The 27,794-nt window shown below is 50.5% G+C and overlaps 2 protein-coding genes across 5 annotated transcripts; both read right to left on the reverse strand.

The window, feature by feature from the left end:
* Positions 1 to 399: 399 nt before the first annotated feature.
* On the reverse strand, positions 400 to 5,390 carry LOC311219647 (procathepsin L-like). Of its 3 annotated transcripts, XM_084302871.1 has the most exons (9): positions 4,731 to 5,390; positions 4,371 to 4,434; positions 2,366 to 2,485; positions 2,096 to 2,218; positions 1,782 to 1,931; positions 1,417 to 1,641; positions 1,159 to 1,327; positions 872 to 986; positions 400 to 627 (listed from the first exon to the last, which is right to left on the reverse strand). In XM_084302871.1, exons 3-9 carry the CDS (start codon positions 2,480 to 2,482, stop codon positions 528 to 530), a joined length of 999 nt encoding a protein of 332 aa, XP_084158997.1. In that variant the 5' UTR covers positions 2,483 to 2,485; positions 4,371 to 4,434; positions 4,731 to 5,390; the 3' UTR covers positions 400 to 527. The 3 variants fall into 3 exon arrangements, with proteins under 3 accessions (XP_084158997.1, XP_084158995.1, XP_084158996.1); XM_084302869.1 differs by lacking the exon at positions 4,371 to 4,434; XM_084302870.1 differs by lacking the exons at positions 4,371 to 4,434; positions 4,731 to 5,390 and having other exon boundaries at positions 2,366 to 2,958.
* Positions 5,391 to 5,612: 222 nt separating this feature from the next.
* Positions 5,613 to 27,186, reverse strand: DPP9 (dipeptidyl peptidase 9). 2 transcript variants are annotated; one of them, XM_084302487.1, is made up of 22 exons: positions 27,041 to 27,186; positions 24,935 to 25,022; positions 21,816 to 21,918; positions 21,665 to 21,719; positions 18,677 to 18,789; positions 17,445 to 17,618; positions 17,060 to 17,228; positions 16,785 to 16,898; positions 16,354 to 16,482; positions 15,801 to 15,862; positions 15,204 to 15,304; positions 13,536 to 13,713; positions 12,655 to 12,820; positions 12,474 to 12,553; positions 10,808 to 10,960; positions 10,472 to 10,607; positions 9,624 to 9,769; positions 8,885 to 9,031; positions 8,593 to 8,745; positions 7,855 to 7,997; positions 7,420 to 7,531; positions 5,613 to 6,969 (listed from the first exon to the last, which is right to left on the reverse strand). In XM_084302487.1, exons 2-22 carry the CDS (start codon positions 24,988 to 24,990, stop codon positions 6,877 to 6,879), a joined length of 2,583 nt encoding a protein of 860 aa, XP_084158613.1. In that variant the 5' UTR covers positions 24,991 to 25,022; positions 27,041 to 27,186; the 3' UTR covers positions 5,613 to 6,876. The 2 variants fall into 2 exon arrangements, with proteins under 2 accessions (XP_084158613.1, XP_084158612.1); XM_084302486.1 differs by having other exon boundaries at positions 21,665 to 21,918.
* Positions 27,187 to 27,794: the final 608 nt, after the last annotated feature.

Raw genomic sequence — 27,794 nt, forward strand, 5'->3', positions numbered from 1 at the left:
GCCCAACCTGGCACCCGTCACCCTCCTGAGGCAACAAAGCCCCGCGTTGGGAACCAAGGGGTTGGCAATAAGCAGCAGCATGAGGGAGGTTCGTTTTCTGCCTCGTCATGTAGGTTTGCTTCAGTAAAGACCTGTTTTTAAGAGCTGGGTTTGTAGGGGTCAAGCAGAAGTGGAGGCACAGTCAGAAGATCGAGTCCTGGCTGTGGTGTTTGGGAGTTCGGTGGAAGGAAAAGGGGCACCGGGAAGGGAACAAGGCAGAGAAAGCTCCTCACACCGAGCAGAAAGGAGCTTTGGCTTTCCCAGCAGGGAAAGAAAAGTACCAGCTGCACCAGCCGTGCTGAGGCAGCTAAAGCACACCTGCCCCCTTTTGCAGACAACAGAGTGATCAGCCGAGCCACTTTTAATTGCTTCTCCCCACGTACAAACAAAAACCCCTTCACGAAGGACCCGGTTCTGTCCCTGCAGCCAGGCGGGACAGGGACGTGTGGCGACGGCTGCCTTCTGCCCTGTGCTCCGGCCCAGGAGGCTCAGAGCAGAGGAAAGCTGGCCTGGCTGGCCACCCCGCAGTGGTTGTTGGCGCCCTTCAGCAGGCGGATGTAGCCCTGCTCGCCCCACACCTCCGACCAGCTGCAGGAAGAGACAAAGAATGAGCACATCTGCGTTCCCACGCGGGGAAAACTGGCCCTGTCGAGGGAGGGCAAGCAGAGAGAGAGGACAGGAGCACAGGAGAGTCCCGTGGGATGGGGACAGTCCTGTTGTGTCCCCCCCCTGCCTGGCTCTGAGCTCACAGAGGAGCCCCAGCAGGAGGGGAGGACGGGCCATGCCCAGGGGGTGAGAGGGGCAGGGGGTATGGGAGCACCTCCACCCCTACCTGTTCTTTAGGATCCAGTAGCTCACGTTCTTCCCGCCCTCCTGGCTGGTGCCATAGCCCACGGCCAGCATCCCGTGGTTCACCTGGTGGCTGCAAAACATGCTGCTGAAGATACCTGGGAAGAGCAGAAATGGGGTGAGCCGGGGGTTGGCCCCAATGGCTTAATTTCCAGGCAAAAGCAGCGTGGCTGATCCTATTCCCTTGGACATTCCCCTATTGAGCTCAGCAAAGTAACCCTGCCTCGGTTTACCCTTCCCCACTCCTCCAGGTGAGGACGGAGGTGGTACCTGACTTGTAGAAGTGGAAGAAGAACCCACTGGCATCCACCGCCACAGACACGGGACCCACAGTCGCCACCGCCTGCTCCAGCGCCTCCTCGCTGCCCTCGGCCACCAGCCAGATGGCGGAGCAGTTGGCCGCCCTGTCCTGGGGGTTGTACCTGCAGCTGGACGTGTCCTAAAAACGGGGAGAGAAGACCACCGGGGCTGAGGACCCACGGGCACGGCTCTGCCCGCGTCCCCACCCTCCTGCCTGCCGCCCCTTACCGTGGCCAGGTAGGGGTAGATGTGCTCCGAGTTCAAGCCGCCGTTCTCATGCACGTACTGGAAGGCGCGGGTCATGTAGCCGCCGTGGCAGCCGTTGTTGCCCAGCTTCCGAGAGCAGTCGATGAGGTTCTGTTCGCTCAGCACCACCAGCTTCCCCGTCCGGTTGAAGACGAGGCCCTCCAGGGCCCCCGTGGCGCTGAACGCCCAGCACGACCCGCAGTGCCCCTGGGCGAGATGAGGGGGGTATCACAGCATCCCCCAAAAAGCTGACGGAGGAGGGGGACGCCGTGCTCTGGATTGCCCAGAGGATTTCTGGTGCTTTGAAGGATGCAGCCTCCTATTTCTGCTGCCCTCCCCGTGCCCACCTGGTTCTTCACAGGCGTCACGTAGCCCTTGGCCCTCCAGTCCACCTCTGCCGGCGTCTTCAGAGCTGGCGATGCCTGGAAGAGCAGCGGAGGCTCCTCCTGCCGCGCCGGGGTGAAGCCGTTCAGGAGCTGGTTGAACTCCTCGTCCGTCTGTGGGTTGCACACGCGTGTGAGCAGGGCTGTAGCCCGAGAAGCGGCCCAATGCCAGGGACACCAGCACCCCCGGGGTAGGATGGGTGTCCCCAGACCCTGGCTCGAGCCCCGGGTGCCTCGAGGGGCCTCCAGTCCCCGGAGGAGGTGCCGAGCACAATTACCATGTCCCCGTAGTGGTTCATGGCCAGGCGGAACGTGTGCTGCCCCTGGGCCTCCTCGTGGTTGTGCTGCTCGATGCGCCGCAGGTTCTTCTCCCAAACCTCTCTACGGACAGCCTCAGCCTCCTGCCGAGGGGCAGAGCAGCCCGGGGTCAGGAACAGCCCCCCCAGGAGCACCAGAGGGGACACGTTGGGTGCAGACCCCTCTGGAGCTGGCCCCAGCACGTGCTCCAAGGCTTGAGGAGCAGAGGAGCTGGCCCCGTGCGGACCTACCCTGGTGTACTCCTTGGCGTAGAGGCTCTTCCAGCCTTCCCACGCCTCCTCCAGGGCAAGGTCCAGCGCCGCGCTGCAGCCCAGCAGGGCCAGCAGCAGCCCCAGAGGCACAGCCATGGTCTGGGGGGGAAGGAGAGCGGGCTGGGGGTGGTCCAGGGCAGAGCCCCCCCCCCATCACCCCATGGCTGGGGCAGGCCGAGTCTTTGCAAGCCTGGATTAAAGCTGAGGGGGAGGAGGAGAAATGCAAACAGAGCGGCTGAGCCAGGGGAAGGCAAGAGGCACGTTTGGTGCTTTGGCTGGAGCAGCCCTCGCACAGACGCGTTTGCTGTTTTGACAGGAGCTTTAGGAGGTCTTAGCTGTCCTTTTGGTGGTATTTAACTGTCCTTTTTAGGAGAGGAACGAACAGCTTCGCGAGACACCAGAGCCCCTTCCTGCTCCCCGGATGGCAGAGCAAGGCAAACGCAGACAGAAGGCAGCAGGAGGGGCAGGGATGGCAGACACTGGAGGTGTCCCCAGCTGCCACCGCGCATCAACCCCCCCCTTGAACCACCACAACCCCTTTTTATTTGCAAAACCCTGCTGATACGGGGCTGCCCCCCTCTTCTCTGCTATCTGTCCCTTGCTTCCTCCCTTGCTGCAGCAGCATCCGCCCGGCTGTTGGCTGCACGGCTGGCACCGAGCACACCTCGCTGCCTCTGCTAGGGGACTCAGCACCAAGCAGGCTCAGGCCCCAGGTGGAGCAGAGCAGGATTTGCTGCACGGGGATAGCTCCAGAACAACGTTTGCCTCCTGGCTGGAGAGCCACAGAGCCCTGAGAACAACACGAGCACCAGGGAGGGGAGATTATCTGCACTGCTTTCTGATAAGGAAGGCAGAAACATTTCCCCAGGCCACAGCTTTTGCCCCCGCACCCCAGCACCCCCTTCCTCTGGCTGGCCCAGGGCTCAGCCTCCAAGCTCCGAGCTGGAGCAGCTCTGGGACTCGCTGCAAAACAGAAGAGCCCCGAGGAGCACGAGCTGGGGCTGCTGGGTGGGGCTGGGGCTGTTTTCACTCGAGAGCTGACAGAAATCTGCTCTGGCCTCCGAGCAAGGGGCTCGAGCTGCAACCAGAGATAAGGGGGTTTTGTTTTCTTTTTTTTTGCAGATAGGGAGGCAGAGGAGCAGGGGCAGCACGCTGCGAGGATTACACACTGGGACCAGCAGCGATCCCTGCTCCACGCCGATGACTGAAGCCTCGCATCTGTCCCAGCTCAAAGGCTGCAAGCCTGCGTGCTTCGCCAGAACCCCTCGGCGAGGATTTTCCACTATCAGGTTACACCCTGCTTTTTTGCAGCCTCACTCACGCAGCCCTCCCCCGACCCCCCACCAGCGCAGCCATTTATCTTCCTCCCGGGCCTTTGATAGAGCGTGGTATTCCCGAGCAACTCCAGCAATCCTGGAGGCACTGCTCTGCAGGCAGCACGCAGCAGGACCCCACGACCCTCCCGACAGAGAGCCAGCCCTGCCCGAGACACGGCTCCCAACCCAAGGAGCAGTTTCAAGGCACTGACGTCGCCTTGAAAGAGCGAGAGCCAGCGTCGCACCTCCGTTCCCCACCCTGTGGGAAGGGAGATGCTGGGAAGTTTTCCATTCGAGCATCTTTCAGGGGGACGGTGGCTTTCTGAGCTAATTTTGTAGCGCAAGCAGCGTGTTGTTTTTTTGTTTCAAAATAAGTCATCGGGAACATCTGCTCTCCTCCACATCCTCTGCCTAAAAATAAAGCCCCACATGTTGGATTTTCGCAGGAGAAGTGCCTCCCGACAAAGTCTCAGGCTCGCTTCTCCTGTTCTCGAGGAAGAGCAATTTTTGCCCGGCTTCCCCAGCATCCATTACAATGCCCTGCGCTTCCTGCGGCCGTTACCACTTGCTCTCACAGGAAATTAACTCAGCTTCAGCTACAGCTGCAAATTTTCTATCCAAAAGAGATACCTTGAACCTGGCTTAACCACGCTTCACACTCCAATTACCTTTCTCACAGGACAGCTGGGTGGAGGCCTCCTACATCATTTGTGTTTCAATCCCCAGCAGAGCCTGTTACATATTGAAAAGCTCAAGATTGTGGTAGGTGATTTCCCAGTTAATGCCTCTCAGGATCTCAGTACCCAGAAGAAGAAAAACATCTCCTTTTTATGGCATCAAATAATCCTACAGCTTCAGAAGCAAGCTTGGAGGATCAAAGGAGCTGACAGATTTGTAAACTCCTCGAGACAAGAGCATTTTAAGAGTGCATTGCAGACATTTTAAGAACACTTGCTCTTTTGGGACAGGAAAAAGCACTTGAGATTAAGACTGGAAAGCAGCAAGCCCTGCAAAATAAAGCTTCTTACCATGCACTGGCACCCACCCGGCTCTAAAGAAGGCAGGGAGAAAGGGGAGCAACTTTTCTCTCTGCAAGGCAGATTACAATCTTCTCTCAAGGAAGCTTCAGAGACGTGCAACTTCCTCCATTGCCTCCCCTTCCGCCCCTGCAACCTCAAAGCTGCTAAAACCCCACTGAAATGGGCCAACTATTTGGGTACGGGCATGAGAACGGGGCAACGCGCTCACAGCCACGTTCAGCAACCCAAATCCTCCAGCTGCGAAATGCTTTGCATTTAAAAGCAAAAGCCTCCAGCTTGCAACCTCAGGGCATTTAATAGCACTTTAATTAACGTCTGATCCCCGTTTCGAAAGGGAAACAGCAAGGCCAGGCTTTGGGAGCTTTAAGCTCCGTGGAAGGCGAGCATAGGCAGGCCCCAGCACCTGCAGCGAGCAGCTCCGTGCCCGGGGCCCACGTGCGTCCTAGCGTGGGATCAGAGCTGCGAGCGTTTGGCAGCCAGGCCAGGCACTGCCAAGCTGCAGAGCAGCTCCGGCCCCCCCCAAGAAGCCAGAGGGAGTCGGGGTGCTGGGCGAGGCGCCCACCTCCCCGGCTGAGGCTGGGATTTGCAAGCACGAGGTGTCTGACTCGCTCAAGGTCACGCAGCGCCTTAATAGCAGAGCCAGGAACAGCCCAGGATTCCCAACTCTCCGCCCTGCATCTTCAATTGCTAGCTCCTTCTTCCCTCAAGGAACATCGGGGATTTAATATTCTCTCCACCGCTTGGCGCAGAAACCAAACGGAGCACTTTGCTTTTACCACAGACGCAGCTTTGGCCATGGTGAAGCAGATGGCATTTCCTCCCGAGCCCTCTCCTGCCCTCCACCACCAGGTACAGAAGCCAGCCCGTGCCTCTCTTTCCAATATTTTAATGAGTCGCTACATCTTACACTCATAATTATAAAAGAATAAGAATCCATAAAAATATTTTCTTTTCATAATACGCACTTAAAATACTCCAGGGCAAGTCAACGTGGTTCATTTGGGTATTTTTTTTTTTTTTTCTTCTTTATGCCCCTGGCAGAACCCTTGGCTTGAGGGGGGGTATGTGCTCCCCTGAGGTGCAATTGCTCAATCCCCCCTCCCCAGAACTGCAGTTCCTGTTGACCAGGTAAATAAAAACCAGAAGAGAGCATTTGCTGAGTAGGTGGGCAAGGGGAACAGTCACTGACCCGCAGAGAACTGAAGCACAGCCAATTTCAGTGCACATCTGAAAGCTCGGGGTATCAGGGGAGAAGAAGGTAGGACCAAGAGGCAGCACAGAGAACGGAAGGAGGAAGGATTTGCATAAATATCATCCATCTTGTGTGGCAAAAACCCAAATGCTGCTGTGATCTCTGGAGAGATGATCTCTGGTTGTAGCCAGCTGCTTCAGCTGCCGTGCTACCTGTTGGCACAACTCTGCTTGTGAGTGGCCATGAGAGAAAGGCATGGAAGGACGTTGTTACCGACCCCAGCCACTTCCTCCATCTGCTCTGCAAAATTAAACAGAAAAATAGAAAAGACTAGTGTTGCATGCTTCTGTAGAGCTCTTCATATCCCCAGGGCTCCATGTTGGTGCAGCAAGGCCAGGACACAGCAGCAGCGATCAGCTCCCCTGGGGCTTAACAATAGGTAGTTCTCTCTTCCCTCCCGCTCCTGGCTTAAGGCAGCTTGCTGATTCAGCTCTTCCGTTTCCAACGCAGGCACTGAGTTCTTGCAGGTAAGAGTACAGGAACTGCAGAGGTGCAGCGGAAGGGAAAAGGACCGGGGAGAGAGAGAGATGGACATAAACCTCAGCCTTGGGAGACAGACCACTGTCCATTGATTCCCAGGATAGAGGGAGTAGCAGCAAAAAAAAAAAAAAAAAAAAAAAAGCATTAACAGCCAGGCTGGAGGAGAGGAACAGGATGAGCAGCTGAGCAGGGGCAGACCTCCAGCTTGGAAAGTGAAAGAAGGTGGCACTGTCCAAAGGGAAGGTGCTCTCCACCCTCCTCCCTCGTTCAGGGCGAGACACCCCGACCTGGGCACTCAGCCATTTGTGCTCTGGGTTCGATGGCTGTCGGGGGAGGCAGGAGCGGCAGGGCACAGGAGGGGAAGGTGAGCTGTCAGTGTCCAGTTTGCAGAGGCTTGTGCTCTCAGAGGTATTCTTGTAGAAAGTGCAGCAGCGTGATTTCATAGTGCTCTCCTGACTCAGGGCACCGAATACTGTGTCTCTCATTGGGGTAGATCTGTGCAGAAGCAGAGACGGGACAATTAACCATGAGTAGCTCGTTGAGCACGGACAAGCCTCCCTCATACCAGCCCTCTTCCATCAGGACAACAGGGTGCCGGGGAGGTTTCGAGCACCAGCCCACCCCCCTCATTGCCCTGGCGTGCGCTGCCACCCCCCTCGGTGTCTCACAGGGCTGGTGGCAGCGACAGCTCCAGTGGAGAAGGAAAGTTCCAGGCCTGAGGGCACGAGCCCTGCGTGCAAGTGCTTTCAGACACGTTGGCCAGCAAGGAAGCAGCCACAGTGCCACCTCCCGGCCACCTCCTGGAGTCAAACAAGGCATTTACTATCACCTACACTGCATCAATATGTGGAAGCATTTGCTTCCACCTTATTCCACTCCCAGGGCAGCGAGCAGGAAACTTTACAGATTTACCAAACCTTCCCACTTCACTCTTGTTCCTCCTACCTGCAGCTGGTAAGGTTTTCCAGCCCGGATTAGCTGTGATACCAGGAAGTTGGTGTGGAAAAAGTGCACATTTTCATCCAAAAAGCCATGGAGGATCAGCAAACGATTTGGCCTGGAGACAGAAAGAGAGGTAGGATGAGAATCCAAGCAAAAAGCTCTGCGGCAGGTCTGAGCAAAGAGCTGCCAGCTGGCAAACTAAAACGGAGCAATGACCAGGCAGCAGTCAGAGGAGTGTAAGGCCACGGACGAGGTCTTTAACCCCTCCCCTGGCAAAGGGGGGCTGCGGGAACAACGCCTGAGCTCGCTGCAGGAGGCAGCCCCAGCCACGTGAGTTAAAATTAAACCAGATCAGAACCCATCCATTCTTTTTTGTGCTCAGCCGAGGTGCAGCTGGTAGCGGTTTTTCAGCAGATTGCACAACCCCACCGTACTCACTCATTGGGAAGCTTTTCTACGTGTAATGCCACAGAGCCAGCCTCATAACCTTGCTGGTTGTTTTCTGGGATATCCATGTACCGCTCAGTATACCCGGTGTCATATGCCATCCAAACTGTGACAGGAGCACCTGCTATAGCAATCTGTCAAACAAATAGGTGGCAGGAGACAACTTTAATTATCAAGTGCTAAAGAGTTCAAGCACTTCAAGAGTTCCCTGTTTTCCTGATGAAGCACGAAAAAAAAAAAACAACACAGAACTGTTCAGAGCTTGTCACACAGGCTAGAATTCTTCTACAACAAACCCACATAAGAACCCAGACTCCTCCTCATGCTATTTCTCTTAAAATCAGGCAAATTCCAGCATACCAGCACTAAAGGCGTCCCCCTTCTCAAGGAAGACATGCGGAATGATCCAGAAACTGTGCTGGGGGCTTGGGAAGAGCATTAGGAATAGCACATCAATTATCAGATGGGATGCTAGGCTAAGCCCTCCACTGACAGGCACTGGGGCATGACCCCATCCCGGACACCCCATCCTGCTCAGGTCTCAGCCAGTACGACCTGCAAGCAGAATGCAGGTCTGTAGGCAGGAGCTACAGGCGGGCAGGACTGAGGGACATTTCTACCTGTCCATCAAAACCATCGAGCAAATAAAAGCCAACACTAGATGGCAAGAGTTAGATAAGCTAAGAAAACCAAGAGTCCCACAATGATGCCCCCCATGTCTAGACTCACCTTGAAGACATTGGGTTTACAGATAAGCCCCATGAGGGACAGAAAACCCCCGTATGACCAGCCGTGTATGGCTACCCGACTCAAGTCGATGAACCCGTATTTTTCTGCTACATAATGTAAACCTTCCACCTGGTCCTCTATCTCCACCTGGCCCTAAAAGGCAACAAGGAAGCTCAGGTTAGTGACTTTCTCAACCTAAAAACTTAAGGGACAGAAAAGGTGTGAGCAATGCTCAAGCCGGACAACCTTAGAAAGAACAAATGAACAAAGAGTCATTAAAAAAATATATTACCATTTGGTTTTTCAGGGCCCCTTCAAACTTGAGTCCTCGCTGGCATGAACCCCTTCCATCGATTACCACCACAGCATAGCCTAGAGACGCTAGCGTGTTTAGCCGTAAGTACTTGATTCCTTTGAAAGAGTTATTCACCAGCTGCACCTGCAGAAGGAGGTTAGAAAAGTTTCAGAGCCAAGCAGCTGCCTTCCACTGTCGTCCTCTGTCTGTTTCACTACACAGGATCCAAGCTGGACAGTAGCCACTAACTGAGCTATCACAGCCACACAAATCAGGACTACACGCTGGAAAAATCATCTGAGGTTTGAGGCAGAAGTCAGAAGAGATGTCCAAAGCCCTGATGGTAAAATCACAAAGTCATCTAGGTTGGAAAGATCTTCAAGATCATCCAGTCCAACCATAAACCTGATCTACTGAGTCCCATCACTAAACCACGTCTCTTAGTGCCATGTCCACACATCTCTTAAACACCTCCAGGGATGGGGAGGCCACCACTTCCCTGGGCAGCCCACTCCAATGCTCAGCCACCCTCTCCATGAAGAAATTCCTCCTAACGTCCAGTCTAAACCTCCCCTTGTGGAGTTTGAGGCTGTTTCTTTGTCCTATCACCTGTCACCCAAGAAAAGAGCAGCACCATCCTCACGGCAAACTCCTTTCAGTGACCGAACTACACAGAGCTCTGCCCCGGACAGCAATCCCATAGCCAACACCAGCAGTCAGCCGCCTGGATTATTACCTGAGGGCCTCCGTACACAAAGAGCACTGTGGGATGCTTCTTCCCAGGCTGGACATCGTGAGGTTTGTACACCATTCCATAGAGCTCCACGTCTGACTGAGTGCGGAAGTGAAAGATCTCAGGCGGGATGTAATCCGGGGGACAACCTGCAGGAGGAAGTTCACACCCAGTGCAGTAACTGACAGCAGGCTCTGCCTCCCACCTAGCCTGAAAAAGCTTATTCTGTTCAAACTTGACCCTAGTCAGGGCTCTTTCAATACCCAAACCATACCAAGACTTGTCAATGCCTTTCAGAGGATCCTCTCCCCGGGAAACAAAAAGCCTCTGTGCCTGCATAGGGCAATAGGCCATGCATGCAGTAAAAGGATCACCCACGAACACATCATCAGCTGAGAATCCTCAGGCAAGGCATGCTGTGCCATAATAGCAAGATGTGGGAAGCACATACATGGGTCAAATGGAAAAAGCATTTGCAGAAAAGGTTTGGGTACTGCTGTGAGTTGTGTCTAAGCCTTTAACGGCTACAGCCTTGAAATGAGATAGCCACGACCTCCCAGATATTTGCCACTCTTCAAACAAGGAACAAATAAAGAAACACCCAAAAACATAATCAAATAATCCTGCACCACTGCTTTCACTCAAACCATGAAACAGTAACATCTTGAAAGCCAGCGTACTGTTTCCTTGATGAGCAATCCACTAGAGGTATCACCCCTGCAAGATAATTCAATTCATTTCCTCATAAAACGAAGTTACTTCAGCCACTTCCTTCTCTACCACCTTTGGCTACCATTAGTAGGAAGCGTATCACAGACAGAACCCAGCACGGACACTTCCACAGAACTTACTGGCTGCCTCCATCATACTGGCCCAAAACTTGGGCTGCTTGTGGAGCGGGTCATCATCGGAGCCACTGAGCTTGTAGACATGCACGCAGGGTGGAGTGCTCACGCTGCTGTAGTGGCTGATGAACATGTCAAAATTCTATAGAGGAGAGAGAGAAGAGTTAGGGGAGCCAGGTCTTTCATTTCCCACATCCACTCTCCATGCAGTTCCCAGACAAAAGCTCCCACGTCTCAAGCAACCAAGACAAAGGAAGGGTCAGTAAGCGTTACTGGTCGTGACTCGGCACGTTCCCTGTCAGTCAGGAGACAGGGGCACCTGGTATCTAAGAACCAACAAACCTGGCTCATAGAGCAGCTGTGGGAGAAGCCTGGCGTGGTAAGCCGCACAATTTCTCCAGGAGACTCATAACTGACTACGTAGAGGTGGTGCTCCAGTGGGGTGTCCTTTGTGCCTTGGAAATACACCAGCTTCGTAGCCTCATTGACCCAGATCTAGGTGGAGAAGAGAGGGCTCAGTGACAGAAGGATGACAACTACTGCTCCTTTACCAGCTCAAACTGTCTGTCCCCAGGCAGAGCCAGCTTAAAACACAAACAGACCATGACGGACTGCTTGCAGCATTAGGAACAGTACACAGCACCCATTTATAAGATAGGCTTCAGACCAACACTGATGGGGAACTGCAAATATTCCAAAGTAATGAAAGGAGGTCACCCAGCTTTTTTGAGAAACTTACAGCATTTGATTATTAAAGAGCTTAAAAAGCTGGGCCCTGTTCACTGTAGCTTAAACCAGAAAATTCTGTGCTTAAAAATGGTGTCTTCCCATAATAAGTCTGTGCTGTAAGGATATATGAGTATTTTTTCCAGCAACTGTGATAATGAATTCCCATCTGTGGAGGGATCGGTCTAATAGCCCTAACAGTACCAAAATTCAAGTCACATTAAAATACATTTTTAAAATAAAGCAGTTTCTAAAAACCACCTGGCCAGCCAGGAATAGAAATGACAGCTTTTAAATACTGCATTGATCCAGCAACAGTAACTGAACTGTTTTCCACCTTGCAGTTTCCAAATGCTGAAGCCCAAGTGCTATTTCTAGCTAACACACAGTTTGAAGAGCGCTGTGGACAGCACAGGGAAGAAATACCCAACCCAATTGGCCAGGAAAGCCGGGCAGAGCCCTGTGGAGCAACAAATGCATCAAAATAATTGCTGCTAACACAATTTTAGCCATAGCACATGAAGGGTAGAGCCGTGGCCAAAACCAACAGCATGTACAGTGAGAATCCACATGGGGAGGGACAGCAGGTTAATTGCAGATTGAGGAAAAGCAGCAGAAACCAAACATATGAAGCTGTAGGCCTTTTAAAAGTGCGAAGTGGAAATCCAGATTAATTGGAAATGAACAGACAAGGTCTTTATTTTGACAGAAATCACCTGGGAGCATTAAAGATCAGACTCAGAGTTAATTCCTGAAGCAAAATGGAACTAGGTTCTACAAGATTAATAAAAAAATCCTTTCTGGCTATTCCACAACCAATAACAGATACAGTTCCTTCATATTCTAAATTGCTTTATACTCCCCAGCTGCCTTCTTCCTAAAGGGATCAGCTGGAGACCAGGAGTTCATTCTAAGCACTAGGACATATTCCCAATTCACAAGTACTCACTGGGGTTAAAACGCTTCAGCAAAGACAACTATTTTGTGGAGGGGCTTGGGCTTGTTGCTACTGTTGAACCTCAGACTTGTGCCCTTTTTTACAGCCTGACTCACTCGTGGGATTTACTTAAGGAGCAATCTGAAGCCTGATTAAAAAGGCAATCAGTTCAACGTGCACTGGGCTACAGCACTTCTGGGAAAAGCACGGGCAGCAATAAAAAAAGAGAAACAAAGTGAAGCTTAAGTAGTTCTAGCTGGTCCCAGGTGTAACAGAGGGCGTAAGCCAGGGCTGAACAGACAATGCAGAACTGCAACATTGCAAGAGAAAATGAACAACCACTACCTTGGATCCATGCCTTGCCAGCACCTCCCATTCCCCACCAGTCAGGGCAATCTCTTCTTTTATAGGACATTTGAAATCATCTAAAAGAAAGGACATGAAAATAAATGATCATCTTCCCTAAAAGATAATAGAAGCAAAGGGAGAACACAAAGCTGACGCGCTGACAAAGTGCGGCTCTTACCCTCATTATGGACATATGGCTGCACCCAGTCATAGCTGCCTTGCTTGAGGACTGCTGTGACTCTGTACAGGTGACAGAAACCTGTTTTGCATTCGTTGGCTCGGATAAAGCAGAGTTCTTCCTCCTCTCCCTCCGGTTGGATGAAAGGATAGAAGATATCGTGAACCTGTCACACAAGGCAGAAGAGCCATGAGTGATTCCTATTGACAACAGGATACAGCCAAGGAGGTCAGTGCTAAACTCCTGTGCTTTCACAGGAAAGGAGCTGGCACTGAGGAAAATATCTCAGATGAACTGCTGGCAGGAAAAAGCCTTCCCATACTTTGCTACTCTCACAAAAAGTTTGTGCCCATGTGGAAGACCGTGCGCCTCTGAGCTAGACATCCCACAAGGTGGTTGCTATTCTGACATCTTAGGAATGCCACACCACAAACTTCAGGTCTCTTTGCCAGCACCAAAAAAGTTTATTCCCTGCCCCATACGTCCATCACCTACCTAAATATGTTAAAATTCCACAGATTAGGCTCATGTTCCAAGAAGCCACAATCTTCTTCTAAAATAACCCCGAGAGAGTGGCACTGTTATGTCTAAGTGTCAGTGCCCAAGGTGCCCGTGTTCACTGAGAATGTTAGCAAGAATTAAATGAACAGCTCCAGCTGTGAGGAGATGGCAGGATTCTCACCTCTTCCAACGCTGAGTGCATGATAGTCTCTCATGGTTTTATCAGACCCCCTAAATTAACACTAAATCTGGCAATACTGAGAGGCAAAGCAGTCTGCTGGAGCATGGACTAAAACCAGACAAGCAGCAAACACAAAAATGGTTCACCGTGGGGGAGGAAGGGGCTGCCTGTGCCCTCCTCCCAGCCCCGAGCCTCTTACATTTATCCACACATCAGTGGTTTCTTCATAGATCACAAATGGCTGGACATTTTCTGGCACAGTTTTGGCAAGTTGAGCACGCTGCTCCTCGTTTTCTGGGACAGGAATAAAGAGTGCTGGAGGCAAAAGGATAAGCTGCAGCCGCTGCTGAGGTCTGTCTAGGAACATAGCCCAGGCACTGTGGGAAAGAAGGTGGAGGTAAATGTCAGTACCACAGAATAGACGTCCCTTTGTAACACTCAGCACATGCAACCCTTTTTCCCCCCGCTGGCAGAAAGGATTTGGGCATCTGAATGCAAAGCTTTCCTCATCATCGCTGCTTTCTAATCTCCTGGAAGCTTTGCCAACAAACATGTATTTGCCAGACATCTCTGGTATTTCACAGGGGTATCGTTCAGACAAGATGTCTGACAGATTTGCCAGTGTCTATTCCAAGGGACCAGTTAACAGAATGATGTCTCCAGAATGTAACTCTTCCTTGGACAGCCCCTCTGTCAGGAGCACCATTTGCTTTCTAGCGAGTTCCTAAACTAAAGAGAAGCTAAAGTAATTCATTTGTAGCTTCCCTGTTGCACGCTGCACTAGCAGGGAAAGGCACAGACCTAAGACAACTGCCAAGTGAAGGAGTCGCTTCAGTCTCAGCCTTGTTCCTCTCCAAGGAGAGTCATTTGAAGTGGTGCTGCACTGCAGGCCTCTCAACATGACAGATGGCAAGCCACTGCTGCATAGTGCGGCTACCCCAAGGCCTGGAAGTGCATCAAGGGAAGTTTCATCATTAAGACAGACTTTCAAAAGAGCCAGTTACCCCTAGCACCTCAACGACTGTGGATTTCATGAACTGATATATTCAGCACATTTAGATAAGCTCTGGCGCAGAACACAAGAGCCACCTATGGGATTGCCTTCTGCAAAGCTGTATGAATTTAGTTTCCAGAGCAGACAGTTATTAATGGTGAGTTACAGAATGCAATTTTCAGAGACAGTTAAGTCACCTTAACTCGATCTGGACAGAAACTAGTTAAGAGTAAAGCAAGCTTTAAAGCTCTTAATTATTTTCCCTCAAAAAATTGAAGCCAACCAGAGCGGTGTGAATTCTATAACTACTTCAGGCAAGGCTGGCCAGCACAAGGCTGTCGCGTTGCATTTTGAGGCACAGCGAGCTATGGGAGTACACTGGTCATTGAGCAGTCCTTTCTCCACATATGCACAAAGGACATCGCAGCACACAAACTGCCCACTTTCCCTTGATATATTTGGCATTGATCACAAACTGGACCAACAAACAAACAATACGATTGCTTAGAGTACGTTCTCACTTTCATCAGAAAGCGTGTTAAACATCTTCAACTCAAAGTAATTCCCTAGGGCTGCTCATTTGTCATTTCCCTTTGTCATTGCAGCTCTGCATTAAAACCTACAGCTCGTCACCCTCGCCCACATCTGATTATTTCCCACTTTTAGGATGTTAAAAACACTGAAGAAGCCAAATTCTCTTGTGCCATTTATGACACTCATGGCTTTAAAAACAGGTCATGATTACGTTACAAAGCTGGCTACAACACAACACAACGTATCGTATGGCTACAATACAACTCAATCTTGAAGGCCTAGAACAGTTCAGCCAGGGAAGCCCTTGGGAGCATTAGTTTGGAAGAAAAACTTATGTACTATTTGCCATCTCGGGTCCATCCAGCTCGGGCAATGTACTCCACAGTCGGGAACAATGCAGCAAATGGTTGCACCAGCTCCTTGTCCTGAGCGCACACAATCTGCAGAAAAAGGAAGGTTCAATATCAAATCAGACTGCTACCAGACTTGCTTGTATGGAAGCTCAGTGGAATGGGAGAATGAGGAAGTTGTATCTACTGGCTTCAGAAAGGGCAAAGCCAGGAGAAGAAAACCCTTCTACAAATGGCAAGAAGAGAAAGGAAAAACAAGTTTTAAAGCACCATGAGTTTGGCATTCAGCCACAGAGAAGGATACTATCATGGAATGAAGCCCGGGATTAGATCCAGCTTCAACCCTCCAAGCTCTACTATTGACAGTGTGGTCTCTCAGGCTAATTCCACTTCTCACTTTCCTCTCCTCTCCCAGCTGCCTCTCGAACAGAACGATACTCTTATAAACACATTGGAGAATCAAGTGTTACAAGAGGATGAAAACAACTGCTAACACTATTTAGGTTTCCCTAGTGACCTTCTCTTAATTCTACGGAGCTTCAGAAGCAGTCCGCCCTCCTGAGCAATAACCCATCGTGCGACTTACCTTTCCCTTACTGTCCGTTTTAAATTCTGCCAGTTTTAACGTAATCTTGGGGTTTTTGCTGCCTGCAAAAAGGAGTGACAGAATACCAAGATGAGCTATAGTTATATCCAGTACAGCTTCTAGATAAGAACCAAGCCTGGTCCCTACTGAAATGGCTGTAAGCCAGTACACGAATAAGAAATGATGAGTGCGAGCAAACACCGCTGTCATCACAAGAGGTATTTTGGGTAGAGGGAAAGTTTGCCTTCGCCTTGCCTAGGTGGATGCGTATGTTCTCAGGAGGAAGAAAGCATTCAAAATGTATTCCAGAACATGCCATCAGATATATTTTGTTTTTCTCAACAATCCTTTCATCTAGGCTGAACTTTAAATCCCATTCCCTCCTGCAGTACGCTTTGGGCTCAGAGACTCAATTAGGCCCCAACATTTACAACCAGCTTCTAAATCCTGGTAAGGACTTAGATTAATCATGCAATGTTTATAGCACAAATTCCACTACTTCAGCCAGCAGGAGCCAAGAGTTGCATTAACAGCCCCACGGTGCTTCACTTACCTGTCCTGGGGTACCGATAGGAGTCTGTTTTTCTCTCCTCCAAGGCAGGTGAAGGAACATGAATGATCTCCACCTCTGACTCATCTACTTCCTCATACAAGATCCGCAGTGTTTTTAAATCCTCTGAACCTAGGAAAAGATACCAGGCATGTACGCTGCAGTGTTTTCCAACTGTTTCTGACGTGCCTGGAGCACTGTGGTGGTACGCCCTAGAAAAACAGCTTTGTACATCTCCTGTATAGCCACAGCTCCCAGTGACTACCTGCAAATGCTCCTCAGAGCATAATTATATCCCCTCAGTGTTCTGTTCCTCCTGGCAGCCTCTCCAGAAACAGATCAAACCAAGGCCAAAGGAAAGCCATGCTCAAAATATCATTCCCAGCAGGGGCCAGCAGCAGTTGTAGTGTCAGAACTTGATAAGCAGAACTGACCTTCCGTGGAAGCTGTCGGACACCACCAATAGCCTGTGAACCGATCAAACTCCTCCTGAATGACAAAAGTGGCTACACCAGCAGACTTGGGGTCATCCAGAACATTGGATAAGCCTGGACAGGAAACAAAGAACAGAGTGCATTTACATCACCTTGGCAAAAGCTGATCCAGAAGAAGAATGTCCTTGTAAGAAATAAGCCATGAAGAAATAAGCTTTTTCATCCCAAATTTTTGTCAGAATTTTCTTTTGAATCCAGCAAGAAGGACCAGTTACCTTTATGGCAATATGTCATTCGCTTCTCCTCTCCTGTCTCAATATTTGCTACCCACAGATCATTGTTGTTAATAAACGAAAAGAAGGCAGGGTCAGCAGGGCAGATCTTGGGATCCATTCGTGGCCCTGTGCACTGAGTTTTGATCTCCAGAGGTTTCATCGGAGACACCTACAGCAACAGAAACACAAACAGCTCTGTACCAAATCATCTTCCAGTTTCACACTTTAAGACTTTAATCCCTGGATAAAGTACAGCCCACAAAACGAGGACAAATGTAGTCCTGACAGGACACAAAAAAATTATCATAACCAGACACACACGTGCAATAACCCAAAGTGTTATGTCCGCCTCAGATGCCATTCATAAAACCATTAACAGACTCACCATGAAACCATTCTTGCCCCCATCTCGACAATGGAAGAGGCTGTTGCTGGCCTGGAAGAGGAATAGGCCGCTTTCACTGTGGAAATCGTAAGATGTGATACCAAAGACACCAAGTCGCTTGCGCTCTCTCAAGAGTTCTTCTTCTCTAGAATACATTCCATGATGAGGGGTTGCCTAGCATTGAAAGAAAAGAAAATCTGAAACAATCTGCAAGGAGAGAAACTTTCACAACAGAAGAATGTTTTTAATCTGGCACCAGGTAGTCTGTGAATGCCCTAAATAGAATTCACCAACCCAAAACAGTCAGCAGCCTTATCACACCGGTCCAAAACCACCGTACCCTAGGCTACAGGTGTGGCCCAGGAGGAATAAACCAACTGCAAGCCCCAAAGTTCCCTCTACGCAAGAGCTGAATTGCCAATCCATCATTTCTGCAGATGGTACTTCAGCATGAACTGAGGACAGCTGCACTTGCTCTGCTTATGCAAATCAGATGTAACCAATTAACTTAATGACGCTATCTACAGCCCTTCACAAACAGTTTCCATGTCAGATACCGCATACAAAAGCTCTTCCAGGGATCTTGAATTACCCCGAAGGGGACTAGCAATCCAAATGGGGTCAAGACAGCTAAATTCTTTTCCAATAGGAACCTTTCCAGAATGGAAGAGACACCAACACCCTCTGCTCCTTTGCTCATCAAAACCTTTGGTGACAAAGAACACTACGATACCGTGATCAGAAAGGGGAAAATTCACCCTTTCTGGTTCTCCTGCAATCCAGTACAGAGCAGAAGCAGCAGCTGAATCCAACTCTCCCAACTTCCTTAAAAGCTGAGTACATAACTTGCATTCCAGCAAGCACATTAATAAGCATCTTAAGAGCCCAGTGAAGGCACACTGAGGAGAGGTGCAGTGTCCTGATAGCTTGTAATTTGAGGCAGGCCACATGCTAGCTTACAGAGACCTCTTTGCTAGCTCAGCCCTTTGCCTGCCACATCAGCTGCAGTTTCACACTTGCTGTCAGCTCCGTGGCACACACAGGTGACTATCTTGTATTATGAAATAAAGCAATTATCAATGCCACATTCCTATAAACACCAATCTGTGCCTTAAAAACTGCTACGCTGTTCCTTCCACTGGTCAGCAGAGCAGCACTCACCAGACCAGCCCCACAACACCAGCCAACTTTCCCAAGAACCATCAACCCAGACTCTTCACACTTCTACTCACCTGAAAGTGATCCAGCATCTGTTTCCATGACAAGAGTAGCAAGGCCTCCTTCCGTACCTTTTTGGGAATTTCTGAATAAAGAAGGGAATTCTCTCGGCTACCATATGGCATTCCTATTAAGAGGACAAAAGCATCATCCCATTTAAGATTAGTTAATCTTAATTAAAGCCAGAAAGCTGTGGGTGCCCCATCCCTGACAGTGCCCAGGGCCAAGCTGGATGGGGCTGGGGGCAGCCTGGACTGGCTCAAGGGGTTGTACCCATGGCTGGGGTGGGACAGGGGGGGCTTTGAGGTCTCTCCCAACCCAAACCAGTCTCTTATGGAATTGCAGAGGGGTTCAGTGAATCCAGAGGCTTTTTACCAGCTGTCATTTCCAAGCAGCTCTCAGTTCAATCATGGAATACTATCCAACTACATTAGCTTTAAACAGAAACTTCTCTAGGCAAGATTTAATGCTAACCAACCTCTTCAGAGCTGGTTACATCCATTTTTCCTCTCTGGACTGTTCAACCCACGCCCTAGATCCACTCTGAAAAAAACCACTCCCTGAATGGGTGACTCAACATTACTCTCCACGTTTCTCAGCCAGAAATTTGCTACAGGGACCTCATTCAGGCCAACACACCAGGCTGAGAGAGGGAAAGGAAAAACTTGGAAGCTCTGGAGAGCCCATTCAGATGTAAAACAGTGTTCTACATAGTCAAAAGACCTTGTCATTTTACATAAGCTTTTGATTATGATCAAATCGTATAAGCTACTGGCCTTCATCCAATTGCCAAAACAACTGAGAAAACATAGAATACCCTGAAACTGATTCTGGCACTTTCAACAGAATCAAGGACCATGAACTTGCCCTCCGTGTTTGCTGTAGAGATTCCCCAGATCAGAATTTAACACAGGAAACGTGCCCTGGTACTATCTGCTCTGCACACGTTCTGGGCAGAACAGAAAGATTTCTGAGCCTGTTAACCCAGCAGTGCAGTTACTTAAAATTAAAACTGAAATATTAATAAGTGCTCAGGAAGCGAAGCAATATGTGAGCATATAATCCTCAGAGATACAGAAACAAAGTGCTGAGCATGTGGTGTTTAATATAAGCAGCATCTGCCATGATACAACATAGAAGTCTACGGGGACAGCCCAGGAATGATTTAAGATGCCCAAACTGAACGAACTGCAGATAGGAACAAATTACTGTATATACACATTTGACGCTCATGTGACTGTGACCTGGACTTCATTTCTCCTTGTTATATTACTACTTTCTACAGTGACCTCAGACTGACTACAGTCAATTAGCATCTTCAGGAAAAATATTGCCCTCCTCCCCAAAAAACATGATAACTGCTCCCCAGTGAAGAAAAGTATTCAGTTCCTACAGTAAAGTTCTTCAGAAGTCTTCACCCTACTCCAACACAGAGCCACTAACAGCATTCACGTAAAACTTTGAAAATATTGTCTATCACTGGGACAGGAATAGCATGATGGTGTTAAATAAGAACCACTGAAATGGGTTCTGAGTATTTCACACGCTGTGTACGGCAGACAAACCAAAAAATGCTTGATATGGCAAGAAGAAGGATTGGCACTTCCACTTTGTAAGGAATGCCTGAGAAATGTACCTCAGTATGACCCAGCAGGTACTGATCTTAAACGTTGGGTCAATGTGCTCTGTGCCCTGCACATTTTCTTAGGGAAGAAAACACCGGACAGGCATTGGTTTAACTTCTTTCCTAGTTCTGGCTGCTGTAAAACCCATGCAGAACGCTGACCAGCCAGTAGCTGCTCTGGTTGCCATTTTATTCAACAGAAGAACATTAAAAATATACTAAATTAGCCACTCAAAACACCTTAATTCTTTAGTCACCCAGATCAAAAACTGTATCAAAGTCAAGGTGGCTTTGAAAAACATTCAGTTTTAAATTAAGTCTCGCTGTTCAGACTCAACAAGAAAAACATGCTAACTCTGGAAGCTGCCCTTTACAGTGGCACTTGGGTAATGAGAACGTACGAGGGACTGTAACAAATCAAGTCTCTGACACACAGGAGCTGCTTAACGATGAAACAAATCAGCCCCTTGAATCCAGCATCCTACGTCCTACAGTGACCTACACTCAACAACAACAAAAAAAAGAAAAAAGCAGGGTCACTTTAGAAAAGCAATCAGCTCCATGGAGCATTGGGCAATTTCTTTACTGGCTTTGTAAAGATCAGCTCATGCCCCAAAGCGTAACAAACCCTTTATAGTCCATAAAGCTTCCTATGTTCCTAACCACAAAATTATCCAGCTACTAAAATCCAACCACTCTGTCACTAATTACACTGTAGCTCCAAGTCTAACTATGGACCTGTACAACAATATTCTGCTGGCTTTCAATCCTACTGTAAGGAAGATATTTCTCTACAAATACCAATATTGGTCATTCCTAGCAAGCCTTTTTCTTCTCCGGCTTTCCAAAGCATTCTACCTACATAATGCTTAACAAAGCAGGGGGAAAACAAGTTGCTGCTGTGTCCCCCCAAAACACCTAGAATTTTTTAATATACATTTAGTAATTTAGTAATTCAAGAAACTGACAGTGAGTTTCTTGGGAAGTCAGCCTGGTTAACCTATCAAGTAAATCCCACTTCTCTTAAGTCACAGAGGCACAAGACAGGCCTGAGTTTGAGGAACAGCCCACCACTGGACTGGCCTGGTTACAAAAAGGACCCTGCGTTCATACCTCTGTCACTAGGTAGGGCTGACCAGCCAACACTTCCCTTTCTTGCCAAGCAGCAAGCCTGTAGTTAGAGCGCTCATCTGGCTCTGGAGAGCTCTCTGCTCAGTTCCAGGCTTTGCTACAGATTCGAGTGTGCAATCTTGAGCAATGTTACTTCATCCTAGTTCCCCTATCTCAATCAGAGACGCTTCCCATCCTTCGCTCCCCTGTTTAGATTGGATGCTCTCCCACACCATACTCACACCCAGCGTCTGGCATGCTGGCTTACCCAGGTAATAAAGACGATGAGAGTGCGGGCTGGACTCTTCTGTTTTCCGGACAAACTGGAAATCATGGGGAGCTTTGTTCACTATCATGCCCGAATACTTCCTGCTGCTGTGAATAATGTCACGCAGCCCATCCCAAGAATGCTTTTGCACCTGGAATTGGGAAGGCACATCCTCCATCTCGACCACTTCAGAGCTGTCTGATAGCGCGTCCACTGCAGTCATCTTCTCTTCCCCTTCAGAACTAGACAAAAAACTGAGGGAGGAGTTGAGGGAGAGAATTAAGCCATAAAATCAAGCAGGCACACTTTGTTACTTAGAGAAAGCTCTAAGCATGTAACAAACATAACAGATGAGGCACTTCTTAAACTACAGACCTAGGATTCTACGACCCAAAGACTCCGTTTTAAACATACATCACTGTATGGAAGGGAAAAGTCCATCTCCTGTCTCATACCCAGTCCTGTAAGTGGAGATACTAAGCTCAACAGACTCACTTCCACAACTAGTTCTAGAAGCAAGCTGCTAAAGAATGTCCAAGAAGCAGATTCTGGTGCGGAAAACAATTCATCAGCTTGACTCAAAGAAAAACAACCCCAGGAATTTGGATGGGTAAATCATCAAAGCTATATCCGATGGTAAAGGCATATAAACTTCTGTCCTGGAAGACCATGTAAGTGAAGTCCCCTTCCTGCCCTGAAGGCAAGCCTGATCAGGCTTAAACCTCTGTAAGTGCTAAGCAGAGCAGCTCACTTACCTGAGGAGCTACTGCAGCCAAAATTGATGACAAAACAGGAAGAAACAGTGTAATTGGCTTTGCTGGCTGCAAGAAGACAGCAGTAACAGACCCTTGTCATATCCTGCAAAGTGTGGCATGCATTCCTCATGGGCTTCCAACCTAGCAGTTATTGAATTAGAGTCTACCAAAAACGCCTCCACATGCAACTACAGCAAATGTTAATTTGAGGAGAGGTGGACTAACTGACTTGCCCAAGGTCAGTGATGTAATCTACTACAAAGCAGGAATGAGCCTAGGACTAGGGAAACCAGTTTCTGTCACCCCATTTGAGAAGCTGGATTTCCCTGCACAGGAACACCGTCGTTGTTTTCAGGGGGTTTATCTGGAAGATTGTTTCAAAGAATTTCAGAAGAACTTCAGTTTACTGCAAAAAAACAGGGCTAGAGAAGTTTGCTCCATGGAGACGGAATTGCTACCTTTGACGCATCATCAAGATGGCAATCCAGTGACTAAGGATAATACCAGAAAAAATGCCTCCTTCTCAGCAGCCTCAAGATTTACATTTTTTCAAATGAGGTATTTCTTGAACGCTGCTCGTCTTCTGGGACAGCTGCCTGCATTCTGACAGGAGAGCAGCTTCTGAGATGTAGCTGTCATCCTTAAGTATTAAGCAGGGATTACACACGAAGCAAATCTTGAAGACTCCAGCCTCAGGAAGATGCACAACGAGTTCTTTTCCAGTGGATAAAATCAGGGAAGAGGGGAATGGTTATTTATACCACAAGAAAACATCCACTCATGCCCATTTTATGCCATGAGTGTTTTTTGAGACCTCTGAGTGTTTCTAGAGGATTCCCAACCAGCTTACACGTTCTAACAAACTTTCTAAAAGGAAGTTCTCACCCAGTTTGACACTTTAGCCGATTACTGGAGGAGATGAGGAAACCTAAACCAAAGTACACCTTGACTTCCTTAAACCACAGGCAGACAGTACAAGGGCTACCTTCAAATTGTTCAGTCACTAAATTGTACAAAATATGTGGATAATAATGGAACAACAGGAAAAAGCTCCTGAAATAAGTCTGGAGGTGCTCCCAGTACCTACCGCCCAGCAGGAAAAAAATCTAAACAATCCACAACTTGAAAACGAATATAAAAAAAAAATCCAATCAAAGTCGGGCAGGAAGCCCAAAACCACAGAAGAGAACGTGACGGGATGTTCTGAGACTGTGAGAGCGTCTACAGCCTCCAATCTATCTGCTGACTCCATATCCAGGGTTCCCATTACAGCAACTCAAATCTCATCTGAAGGGAGAAGCGTTGCCTATCAAAAACACATGACAAGACCGCGAAAGCCCCTCGGCTGGGGACGATTCTCTCAACTCAACCCCAGTGCAGGTCAAGTCAGTCGATCAAAATAATCTGGCTTTGGCTGCAGATACTTGACCCCGCGGTCACTCTCTCCCAGCTGGTGAAACCTTCTCGCGAGGGAAAGCTGCAGGTTTAAGGTCTCCAAACAGGCAGCTCCTGCTCACTGCACAAACGTAACGCTGGTCACTGCCCCAAACCAAACAGGAGGTCAGGAGCCCTTCCAAACTCTCTTTCCATGATTTTATGATTCTCTAGGGAAGCCAAAGGCACAACTTTTGGCTTGGTATTTTTATAGTCTTGGTGATTTTGAAGTAAAACAGTGGGATAGGAGAAGTATCCATCCTCACCTGTAGGCAAAGTTACAGATGGAAAATACCACAGTGATAGCTGAAGCGTTGTAGAGTCTACTAAAACTTAGGTCCTGCCACAACACGGGGTAAAATAAAAATCCAGCTGCTTCATCCATTGCTACAGCCATCTCTTGGCCAGAACATAACAAGTATTGGCAGCACCACGCATGGCGTAGTATGAGGAGAAACTTATCCAATGGAAACTGCAGCATGAATTTTGGGATGAAATTACTCAGAAAGGATTTTGACCAAGACACTGATTCTAACAACCTTAAACAGCCTCAAAGCTTCCACATCAATGCAGCACACGTGAGATTCACACCTCCCTGGAAGGCTGTCCTTCACAGTCCTGGTGCTGAGGCAATCATTTGGATGATTCCTGATGCTGCAGCAGCGCTGCCAACCCCACTTCCCAGAGCATGCAGCTATCCCTCAGGTGTCTCCAAGCTCACTCACCCCGTTTGTTCTGCCGTGCCTGGCGCGTTCGGGTGCATCAGGCAAACATCCACCAACTGCTCTCTGAGGGGGAGCACGATAGCGTGAGGACATCAAGCAAGGGCAGGTAGGACAGCAGGGGACATCCGGACAGGGAAAAAATGTAAAACTTGGTATTGGGAGCCCGTGGAACAAATTAGCTCCCTGAGTCACTTCCTGACCCCCAGCTCCTGACACAGAGCTCCCCAGGCAAAATCCTACCCATGGGATTTTTCAGAAGCCTCATTTACCCCAAGAGGAGCTTACTGGTGTGTCGCACACAACACAGGGTGAGGAAAAGCCCCGAGAGTAACAGGGAAACTCAGAGGGAACCTTACCTTCTCCAACTTCCTGCAGTCTCGTTTTCCAGACGAACCCTCTTTATCTTCTGCATTAACTACTCAGCAAGCTGGGCAGGACAGGAAACTAGGGAGGAAAATGAAAAAAACAAACTTCATATAGCTGCAGTTTCCCCTGTCACAGGAATCCAGCCGTATAAAAGCATCCTCTGTAGGTCACACATCCAGCTGAGTGCAGAGGCACAACCAAAGTCCTCGCTTTGTGCTTTGCTGCTCAGATCCGTTCTGCCAGCACACGCCAGGTACTAACAACCCGGACAGAACTGAGGGATTCCTTCACCTGAACAATGAGAATCAAGGAACCCTAGGGCCTGCCTCTCTCCTTCCTGAAAAATTCTTCTTACAATCTGAGAAACCTCAAGAGCAGCCCTTTCACGCCTCTCCCCAAGTCCTGAAACTTGAAGTAGGAGCACCAAGAACACAGAAAAGAGAAGTGTGATCCTTGCAGTTACTCACAAGAGTCAAAAAAAGGCCACCACCAGGAGCCAGGCAGAGGGGTGGCAGCTCCTCCGCTGCCAGCATCCCAGTCCCACCTGGGATACAAAAACCAGACTTGCCTTCCACGCCACGCTGCTTCCCTCTGCCTTCAGCCTGGTGCCACGGAAGGAACGTGGCTCACCCCACAAGCCCATTTTCGAGGCCAGCACTGCCTTCACCACCTCTGCGCCCAAGCACACTGAAGTACAAAGATCTTTGTCTCCTCGGGAGAGCTCTGAATCACGGACACACCCGAGCCCTGGCCCTATCTTCTGCTGCGGCCCCCGGTCTGCCCGGCAGCCCCGTCTCCACCACGACCACACTCACGGAGCAGCGGAGGAAAGCAAGGGTCACAAAAAAAAAAGCATCAGCGGCGAAGTTCCTGAACTGCAGAGGAGAACAAAGGGGGGCTGAGGAACAGCCCCTGATAATTTAAGGATAATTTAAGGGCAATCTTCGCTGCGAGCACAAACGGCCCCGGGAGCGGTGCTGAGGAATGCTGAGTAACCCGGGGCCAGCTGAGCCCGCGCCGAGCAGGGGCTTGGAGGCAGCTCCCCAGGTCCCTGTTAATCTCCATTATTCTGAGATTTGAATGATTCGGAGGAACACCTCATCCCGCCCACCACAGGTCACACATTTCCCTGAGAAAAGGCACAATAACGTCCTCTGATGCTAAGCCCAGAGAAAGGAGAGGGAACAGAGCGGCCGTGAGAGGCCAGGCACCAGCGTGAATCGTGCCAAGGAGCCCCCGAGGGGGCTGCAGGTGCCTTTGGGATGAGCCACGGCCCCGCAGCCACCCCACAGCCCCTACAAACGTGGCCCTGTCGCGGCTGGAAGTGTTCAGAGCACCTTGTCCTAAAGGAAAGCAGCTGGGGGTGGGATAAATCGGGGAGGGGGACACAACGTGACAGAGAGGGACAAGGTTTGGGAAGGGCTGCCAGCAGCTGGAGCCCCGTGGGGTTGGGGCAGGAGGTGCTGCCAGCTCCTGGTGCTCTGGGGGAGGCGAGGAGGGGAAGGACAGGCTCCTGAGGGGGGGCACATCCCCATCACCCCCGTTCCCAGCCACGGAGCCCCCTCCTCACCTTTTGGAGGACAAACAGTGGGGGCAAGTTATGGGGGGACACAAGTCACGGAGGGCAGGGGAGGGTGTAAGGCACGGGGGGGGGGGTTGGTGGCCACCCCAAAACACCCCCCCGGGGGGCAGAAAAACCACCCTGAGCCCCTCAGAGACCTCCTGAATGGAAAGGGGGGGAAAAACTCCCACCGCTGGGGTAAGGGGAGCTGGAACCCACAGCACTGGGGGGGGTGGGCAAGTTACTGGGGGGGGGAGAGACAAATTATTGGGGGGGTGCAATTAGGAAGGGGAGGCAAATTCAGGGGATGGGGGCAGGTTATGGGGGAACGGGGGGGTGCGAGCCATGGGGGGGGCAGACGGACACCCCCCCAACCCCCCCTCAGCTCAAGCTCTCCCCCACAGGGGCGCGGCCTCTGTGCCCCCCCCTTCCCCCAAAGGCCGAGCCCTGCCCCTCCCTGAGGCCGAGGCCGAGGCTGAGGCGGGGGGGATGAGGCCGCCCCCCCCCACACACACACACCCCCCCCGTTACTCACCCCGGGGCTCGGCGACCTCCCCCTGAGCGGCGGTGGGGACTTGGGGGGGGGGAAAAGGGGGAGGCGGCGGCGGCTCCGTCAGTCCCGGTCCATGCCCCGGCAGCCCCGGAAGCGGGGCGGGGAGAGGGGGAAGGGGCCGGGGGGGGGCCCGGGGGAGGGGGCGGGCGGGCGGCGGGCGGCGGCCTCCGCTGCGCGACCTTTGGCCCGGCGCCGGAAGTGAGCCCCGTGCGCGCGCGCGCGCGCGCGTGCGTGCGTGAGGCGGGCGGCGCGGCGGGAGCGCGCACCGGGGAAGGGAGGGGTTGGGGAAGGGGGGATGAACCACTCTGTGGAGAACGGGGGGGGGGGAAGGAGGAGCTGTTCGGTTTAGTGAGGGGAGCAGAGGGGAATAACGCACGGTGAGGGCACGGCCTCGCCTCTAAAACCCGCAACCAGCCCTTAAAGCGGCTTTCGGTGCGCTCGTTGCGCGGTTTGGCCGCTTCCACAGCTAAATTCGTCCCCCGCGATGCCGCGAGGTGGTTCGGCCCGGCAGGAGGAGGTTGCTGAGGGGAGCGGCGGGAAGGTTCCTCGCAGCGCGTTGGTGGTATAGTGGTTAGCATAGCTGCCTTCCAAGCAGTTGACCCGGGTTCGATTCCCGGCCAACGCAGCACCCGTTTTTTTTTTTTCCTTTGTACTTTTTTAATTTTTCCCCATAAATTTCACAACCGACCCAGAACGCCTCTTGCATGGAAATCGGCCCCACTCGGCGGCGTTTTGC

Source organism: Netta rufina (assembly GCF_964035555.1).
Source record: "Netta rufina genome assembly, chromosome: 28".
NCBI classification, from domain to species: domain Eukaryota; kingdom Metazoa; phylum Chordata; class Aves; order Anseriformes; family Anatidae; genus Netta; species Netta rufina.

Coding starts and splice junctions, on each gene's coding strand:
- LOC311219647 (XM_084302869.1), bottom strand. Junction 1,932..2,095: donor TGAACCACTACGGGGACATG/GTAATTGTGCTC, acceptor TGCAACCCACAG/ACGGACGAGGAGTTCAACCA. Junction 1,642..1,781: donor TGACGCCTGTGAAGAACCAG/GTGGGCACGGGG, acceptor CATCTCGCCCAG/GGGCACTGCGGGTCGTGCTG.
- DPP9 (XM_084302486.1), bottom strand. CDS start 24,990: ATGCAGAAGATAAAGAGGGTTCGTCTGGAAAACGAGACTGCAGGAAGT. Junction 9,770..10,471: donor CAGTATGATGGAGGCAGCCA/GTAAGTTCTGTG, acceptor TTCCTCCTGCAG/GTTGTCCCCCGGATTACATC. Junction 7,532..7,854: donor GTAGAAAAGCTTCCCAATGA/GTGAGTACGGTG, acceptor TTCTGTCTCCAG/GCCAAATCGTTTGCTGATCC.